At 40.4% G+C, this 8,864-nt stretch overlaps 1 protein-coding gene across 1 annotated transcript in view; it reads left to right on the forward strand.

Moving 5' to 3' along the window:
• pard6a (par-6 family cell polarity regulator alpha) overlaps positions 1-8,864 on the forward strand; it is a 13,620-nt gene extending 4,756 nt beyond the window's left edge. The window contains exons 3-6 of the mRNA XM_008311539.3: positions 7,056-7,345; positions 7,451-7,576; positions 7,957-8,156; positions 8,246-8,864. Of these exons, the coding sequence (XP_008309761.1) occupies positions 7,056-7,345; positions 7,451-7,576; positions 7,957-8,156; positions 8,246-8,558 (929 nt within the window). The 3' untranslated portion in view covers positions 8,559-8,864. The remainder of the gene's footprint in view (positions 1-7,055; positions 7,346-7,450; positions 7,577-7,956; positions 8,157-8,245) is intronic.

Raw genomic sequence — 8,864 nt, forward strand, 5'->3', positions numbered from 1 at the left:
TTAATGGAGTCGTTCGGTCCACTGTGGACATCTGCCTCGTTAGAGCAGATGAGATCCTCTCACCAGATCACTGTGATTTTCCTGCATTATTCAGTTTTGCACTGACGTCCATGTTAAAGGGAGCCTTTTTATACCAAAGAGCTCTGAGTCTGAGTCTTTTAAAAGTTCAGACGACACGGTTAGATTGACGAGGTGGCGGAGGGACTTTTCGTCCCGTTTTTTTTACCCTGAAGTAGTGCTTTAAAAATGACTCATGCTGCACTGTCTGCTATAATAATTAGACGTTACAGTTATCGACACGTCCATAAATTTCTTCTCTGTGTGGAGAACAGACAGACAGACAGACAGACATACAGACAGACAGACCGACGTTTGATTGTGTGTGTGTGTGTTTGTGACCTTTACTGTGAATTGTCTCGTGTGTCTGGCAGAGACAGAGAGAAAGATGAGACGAGTGGTGTAAGACATCAGACACGGAGTGGAATTACTTTACTCTAAAATACTTCATTTATCATATCAGCCACATTTACAGTTCTCACTATGCACTCGGAGAGGAAGTCAGGTGACTGTGTGTGTGTGTGTGTTTCTGGTGTAGCTGCACTTCTGGGCACTTTTTTTTTAAAGTATGTTTTTGGGGACATCCTGCAGGTCAGCAGGGTATTTTTATTTATTTTTTATTTTGAATTTATGATTAGCATTAGATATTCTATCTAATTGGTCAGGTGTGAATGTAGGGCCAGAGAATACATGTCTGTAAAGCCTTTCATAGAAGGATTTTTTTTGTCAGTTGAGTGAAATATTTGCACTTGCGTTAGTGAATGTGTAATTACTGTGGTCAAAAACACTTCTTCCAGATTCAAAATGTAATCACATGACCTCTGGTTTGTGTTGAATATAAAAAGAAAGAAAGAAAAGAAAACGAAAAGAAAATCAATCTCTCTGTGTAGACTGGAATCTGTAAATTAATCTGTAAAATAAGTTAAGCCTTAAATATTTTTTTAAAGTTTTTCAAAATGTAATCACATGACTTCTGGTTTGTGTTGAATGTAAAAAGAAAGAAAGAAAAGAAAAGAAAATCAATCTCTCTGTGTAATCTGTAAACAAGAAAGACGTTAAGCCTTAAATATTTTTTTAAAGTTTTATACCAAACCTAATCCTATTCATGTAATAATGACCCATGTTGAAGCAGGTGTACACAACACTCCCCAAAAATGGCACGATCTCCCGAGGTCACATCAATGTTTTAATTAAAATATTTCGAAAATGTTTGTGATTCATACAACCCAAACTAGAAACTGCCTGTAAGTAAGAAATTAGGCAAATGACTTTAGTAAATTAAAATGTTCATAAGCATTTCAAATATAAATACTTTGAGAAAGAACGTTTTTATCAATGGAACAAATCACAGAAAAATAATTGCTCAAATCCCAGCAGTTAAATATCATAACATAGAAGAAACTTTAAAGAAAAATATTTTGTTGACAACAAACCCAACATTTTTACTCTGTGCTGTCTGCAGTAGTCTGAGTGTTTTGTAATTTCTCACTGCTATGCCCTCATGTGAATCTTGCTGACACAGCATATCTGCTGTTTATTAATAAAGAAGCCCAGGTGTCCTAGATCCCTGTTCCCAGTGTTAGCGTAGCTTAACTCAGAGAAACGATGGGATGAAAGAACAGCGACGGTAGATGAAGATCATAACGTGCGGATAAATGAAACAACAGGAAGTGACATGGACCCCGAGGCGTTTATCCTCCTCTGGAATAGCGCCGCATGTCGCCCGTGACTTTCCAGAAATAACTGTAACACAAAGACATTTGAACAGTACACGACTTTAGCACTGCCAGGGTCGCTGACATGCAAAGCTACGCTGCATGAATGTATTTATATAACGTTCCAGCTGGGAGTGCTAAAACTCTCCTCGGAACGTCTGACAGAAGTGTGTAAGTTATGGATGAAGAGGTGGTCACGGACAGCTGAACATGTCTGCGTACGGCGTGTTGACTGGAACAGGAAATGAAATATTAATACACCAGCAGTGAACGGCTGGGATGGAGGAGATCAGAGAGACGGATGGAGAGGACGAGGACGTTACCGCACTGCTGTAGTCCACTGATCGGCTGGAGAACATCAATCCAGAGCAGAGCTGCTGCTGCTGCCGCTGCAGTACTGGTGACCACAGGGAGACGGTTGTTTGTTGTCTCCAGTAGCTCTAGGCTTCACAGCAACAGAATATGCTCTGGTAGAAAATGCCGGAAAGATAATAAGGGGTTGCAGACCAATGCCAAAAGATAAAGGTTTATTTAGAAATATTTAAAGCCATTGGGTCCAAATGCAGGTTTATTCAGAAATATTTAAAGCCATTGGGTCCAAACACGTTTCTGTTCGAGGGGTTTGCCATTTTTAATGGAAACGAGAGCTTGTTTGAGGTGCTGCTGTATGTAGATGATATCACACTTTCAAAAACACCTACTCGTGATGACAAGGATGTGCGCACAGGTTGACATTTGGGTGACAGGGAAATGTCAAAAACAGATGATTGGTTTCAGCTCGAGGAGAAGGACGTAAACTGTCAACATCTGACACATATTGTGAAGTATATTCAGCTGGGCAGGATCTGCCCTCGGTGTGTGGTTAGTGAAGCTGTTTCATTAAATCATGAATGAATTTCTATTATCTTAATCCGTATCGTTTTATCTACTTATTTTGATTAAATAACGTAGAATGGAAAGTACACCTAAAATTAGCAAAATTGACGAGAGCTAATATCCCTCCAACTCACCATCTGATGACTCAACTTCTGTCCTGACATTTTATTCTGCACAAGATTTTTGTGAACCTTCTCTAAATCCAGCCATATGGCAGCCCCCCCCCCCTTTCCCAGATGGTGGGCACTACAAAGTGAGGTCACTGTTACAAATACCCAACACAATACACACACTTACACACATGGGTAATAATAGACTTGTGTTTGGGACAGATGACACGTATGCAGATGATATGAATTCAGTTAAGAGTTGAGTTTGACGTCACAGGAACCTCACGCAACAGGTTTTATTGTCGATGACATTATGTACTTTACACGTCAACAGGCGCATCATCAAAGATTGTGTCCAATGAAACTCAGTGGAATCGTACCAACGCTAACCCAATACTGGGGAAGAACGGCTTCGTACAGTACAGTATTTCTAGAGGAGTACCAAGAAAGACTTCATTTTGATAATATTTTCTCACTGTGGAAGGCCAAGGACAGGCCGGATTGTACAAATACACATATAAAAAATATAGTTTTTTCTTATTGATTTCTGTGCAAATACAGTGAAGTCAATATGAACCAAGTTAAACCCAAAAAAGCAGAAGAAAGTTGAAAGTCACCACAGAAGAAAACTGAAAACTGCAGAAGGAGTTGGAGAAAAGAGAATTCAAAGACTAAAATAACACANNNGAACTAGCATTTGGCACAAGAAGGAAAACTGTGAAATATTCTCTCATATTTGGGTTTATGGTAAAGTGGAATATCAAAGGAAATATTTTATGCCTTAAGTGAAAACAGATGTTTATCTCAACCTTGATATAACAACGTAACAATGTAACATATGGCAGCTATACACATATATATCTTGAATTCCAATTAGTCCACTACTGGAAATATGCCATTTTAGATGTTTGGATGTTGTATTTGTCTCAATTTTTTTATTTTTGAATTTTTCTTTTTTTATATTTTACATAGATAATAGCTTAAATATTATTAAATATTGTTTTAATGATTAATTAAAAAAATTACTTGCTTGCTTACGGCAAAATAAAATTACATTTAAAAAGTACTTGCTTGCTTACGGCAAAATAAAATCAGAAAAAATACAAGTTCTATACAAGTTCTATTTTTTTTTCTTTTTATGGATCAAAGGAAAACTGGAAATTTCTTTTCACATTTAATTTTTTTTTTTTTTTTAATTGACATTTACTTGTTTACTCCCTGAATTCTCCAGTTACGACCATACGGTCAGGGAGAGATTTCACTGAGCAACTGCGTCACATCCTGTGTAGAACATTTGTGTAAAGTTTTGGGGAAAAACAAAGTTTGTTCAGTACATATGAGTGTGTGTGTGTGTTAGTGTGAGTGTGAGTGTGTGTGTGTGTGTGAGTGTGTGTGGAGTACATGTAAACCTTTTCTGTGCCTTCAGGCTTCAGTCTGACTCTTTCTGGTGGGCTCTGGTCCCGGCCCCCTGTCTGCCCTGTCAGGAAACACACTCACATTACACATGCAAGTTAGCATGTATATATGTGTGTGTGTGTGTACATGTAAACCTTTTTTTTTTCTTTTTTTGTGGTTGATACTTCTTCCCACAGTGACCTAACACACACACACACACTGTGCGACAGAAAGAATGTTGTTTGGTCAGAGCAGCTGCTCAGGTATTTCACCCCAGCTGAGATTCTCTACTTCCGTTCCTACCTTTGTTCTCCTGAAATTAAAGTGAAGGAATTAATGACTGTGTACAAAAAATTTCAAACTTTTTTTTCAGCAGTTAAAATGACAATTCAATTTCATAAAACGTTGCTTCGCCTTCAGTGCTAACCTCAGCAGCTGTTTCTGCTGGTTTGGCCTCAAAGAAGTTTTGAAGTTTGATCAAATAGTTTACAGATAGAAGATTTGTGGGTTCAAGTCCCAGTCATTGGTGCTCAAGTCTGAGGTAGGGTCGCCTGTTCTGAAGTTGAGCGGGAGAATATTGCATTTCTGGCTGGGTGTGATGGTACTTTCGGGTATTCGGTGGCGTCAACACTTGTGACTGTACAGTGGTATTTGAAGTATTGCAGTTTTTCTATGTAGTCACCGCTCTAAGATAAGGACACGTCAGAATGACTGATGGGCGCCGGGCTGTTTTTAATACTGTACATTTGCATTAGTGTGAGACTGTTTGTTCTATTGGCGGCTACACACAGGCTGAGTTCCTGGAATCAACAAAGTGCTCCTTCAGTTCTGTTGATGAACCTGTGTTCACACCCTAACCTGTGACATCACCGCAGGAATTTATTCAAATACTTGAAGTCAGGCAGGTGATGGCGCTGTTGGAGACCAGCCTGTTTGTTTTGACCAGGATTCGTAGCAACAGAGGAGAACAACTGGGCATAGACATTTGACTTGTTGTCATTTCTTCCACTGGAAAGTTTTTAAAAAAATGTTTTATTTATTTTTTTATTCAAAGCAGACATATTTGCTTGGCTTTTTTTTTTTTTTTTAACTCCGAGCGAAACACAGAACAGTTGCAGAAACAAAAATCCACTGTGATTTATGGAACGGCAGCACAAACAGTGAGGTGTTGCTCCTTCAGCAGCCGTTGGGGAGTGAGTGGAAGTCTTCCAGAACACATTCTCTTGAAGCTGTAACAGAATCCAGCTGATAATGGAGGCAGGCAGCACTGTTGTTGAAGCCAGACCAAAATAGAAACTGAATGTGCTGAAAACAGAAAAGGGTGTGTCTTCTATACTTCTTTCTTCTCCTCGGGCCGTGTGTGTCAGCGGTGTCAGTGACGGGTCATGTCAGAACGGAATGTGAATCGACGTCTGATGATGACAAATAAAATATTGTCCAATGACAAGTGGATGATGAGACGGAGACAGAGAGTGTGAGAGACAAGAGTGTGAAATCAGCTGGTGCTGATGTCGTGAGTGGAACAACATGCCGAGCTCCTCCTCAGTCTCAGGCAGGGGGCGCTAGTTTATTGCATGCCTTGGTCTTTTGAATAAACTGCACTGTGACTTTAATGTTTTATGCAAATCTTGTCTTTTTTTATATCAGTGATAAGAACCAGAGATGAATACAAAGATGAAAATGACATTTTATCGTCATCTGCATATAAAATAATTTACATTTTCAGTGACGCACAGTTGCAAATTATCATCTCAAAAATTACTTTCCATTTAAAAAAAGTTCTTTGTTTAAATTAGTTTTTTTAAATGTATTCCTGCATTCCCTAATTTTACATTGTGGTTGGGTCGGCAGTTGTTGTTTTTTTTTGTGTGTGTGTGTGTGTGTGTATGTGATTTACTCTCCAGTGTAGAGTATTTGGAAATACGTTTTTAATGGATCACATCTGTCAACGTTATGTGGTAACATCTGGAATGAAAAAAACCCTGAGCCTGACCAGATTTATCTCAATCCCTCTGTGTGTGTGTGTGTGTGTGTGTGTGTGTGTGTGTGTGTATGTGTAAAACCCAATTGTTTCTCTAAGAAGACCAGTCAGATTCATCTGCTACAATAAGGCTGGGATTACAGACTGAGATTAAATCTGCCTCACCGTCTCAGGCTGTGAATCTGAATGTTTCCTCAAACACGACGACAGAAGTTAATCACGGTCAAATGATGTTTTTGAAAAAGATACTTTGTATATTTCTCCTGTTTTAACTGTCTCTAGGTCTAATCTTCAAAAACAATCAAATCTGACTTCCCTGTCTCCAGATTACGTATGCTGCAGCAGGGAGCTGTGTTTATTTATTCCAGCCTCAGGCATGGAGCTGATTTTTATTGGCTTCCTAAAGGGATAGTACAGGATTTTAGAAGATTCAAGACTCAAATCACTCAGCGATCAGCTGAACTCTGGCATTAGGACGATGTGTTTTGTTGGAGCACCAGGTGTAAACGACAGTGTTTTCTTCTTGTTAATCTGGCATCAGGACAACATTTTTAAAATGTCCAAGCAGGTAGTAAGAATTTTAAATAACCAGGATGGTCTCATAGGAGACAACAGGTAGTAAGAATTAATATTTTTTTTAAATAACCAGGATGGTCTCATAGGATACCATGATTTGTAAAAAAAAAAAAAATAATTAAAATTTTTATACTCAATTAGCACTGACTTATACAATAAATACTTGTAGACTTATAAATACAACCATATATATTTATATATTCACCCCCGACATAAATCCAATTCATGTATCATTTTTGACATATATTCAATCCATTTATTTTCTACAAAAATATATATATATTCAATTTTCATTTGATGAACCACAGAAGAAATAACAGACTCTCTTTCCTTCCCTCCTTTCAGACGATGAACCCGTCGTATTTGGCACCAACTCCCTCCAGAGGCGTAAAAAAGGTCTGGGCCTGACTGGGCTGCGCCCCACTGGTTCAGGCTCCACCCACTCCAAGAACAAACCAGGCCTGATGATTGGGATGCCCCAGAACTTCAGGCAGATCTCCTCCATCATAGATGTGGACATTCTGCCAGAGACGCACCGCCGCGTGCGGCTTCACAAGCACGGTACCCACAAACCCCTGGGCTTCTACATACGTGACGGGGTGAGTGTGCGGGTGACGCCACAAGGAGTGGAGAAGGTGAGATAAAGATTTAACAAAATATTTGTCATCATGAGACACAGTAACATTTTTGGTCCAAAAACCACGGTTTCTGACACCTGTTGCTGCCACCTGTTGGTGAAGGTTCCCGGGGTGTTCATATCTCGTCTGGTTCGGGGAGGACTGGCCGAGAGCACGGGCCTGCTGGCCGTCAACGACGAGATTCTGGAAGTGAACGGCATCGATGTCGCAGGAAAGTCGTTGGATCAGGTAAAATTCAGTGGGAGGAAACTCATCTGTCATTCGTCAAGGACAAAACAATAAGTAAAAAAAAAGGAATAAGAATTTTCACAACACTGTTTCTGTTATTATTTAATTCTGCTCATTCACTTGATTTAGTTTTAAGGTCTCACCACTAGTAGTCACAGTTGAGCATGGATTGTTCATCAACATTTACCGTACAGTTGGTGTAAAATTGTTTTTTAAATGTGTGGTCATGAAGTAGGCCAGAAAAACTATAACCACTAGAGGGCACATTTCCTAAAAGAATTCCATGACTTTAAATAGGATTAGGGGATAGAGGCTAAATGGATGGATGGACAGATAGACGGATGGAAGTTACTGAGAACTAAACTCCGTGTCTTTTCCAGGTCACAGACATGATGGTGGCCAACAGTCACAACCTGATCGTGACTGTGAAACCTGCGAATCAGAGAAACAACGTGATGCATCGTGGGAGTAAATATTCCATTGGAAACTCTGGCTCTGTAGGATCTGCAGGCTCCAGTGGCTCAGCATTGTCACATGACTCCCCAAGCCCCGCCTCTCAGAGCAACCCTATCACTGCAAGGTAGATGTCGTCCCTGTGGGGAAAAAAAAGTTTCTGTTTTAGTATAACTTCATCGATCAATATATTTATTTTTTTCCTTTTCCTCGCAGCAACAGCATCGCAGAGGGCGACAGCGACGAGGAAGACGACGACGGCGACCTCATCCTGGAGAACGACTGCCTCACACCGTATGAACCGCAGCAGGTAAACAACGGCAACAGCACAAATCTGAACAGAGACTCGCCCAACACGAGGCCGCCTCACGCCACCGCGGTCAGGCCCCTCCCACAGAGCATCTCGTTGCCCAATAGCGTTGGCGCATCATTGACTGACGGCTCGATGGCGACGTCAAGGTTCAGCGATGACACGGCCAGTAACAGCCCGGAGAGCATGAGAGAGGACGGCAACATCATCACACTGTGAACGATCAAACCACATACTCTTGTAGTACTCTTGTAGTACTCTTGTAGTACTCTTGTAGTACCGCGTGACCGTGGAAGGGGTGCGCTGTCGTAACAGCGGCGGCTGTGATCCACGTGTGGTACTGAGCAGCAGCTGAACTGTGACCCTTTCTTCCTGTTGGCTGTTTCTGTTGATATTTAGTCTTTTAACGGTGGACTGTTGATCTCTTCTCACACACACACACACACACACATACACACGTACACACAGCAGGAGGACACAGTTTCTTAACTACAGACAAAATAAAAAATGATTTTGTGACCACTG

The sequence above is a fragment of the Cynoglossus semilaevis genome, chromosome 6 (assembly GCF_000523025.1).
Source record: "Cynoglossus semilaevis isolate Cse_v1.0 chromosome 6, Cse_v1.0, whole genome shotgun sequence".
Classification (NCBI taxonomy): domain Eukaryota; kingdom Metazoa; phylum Chordata; class Actinopteri; order Pleuronectiformes; family Cynoglossidae; genus Cynoglossus; species Cynoglossus semilaevis.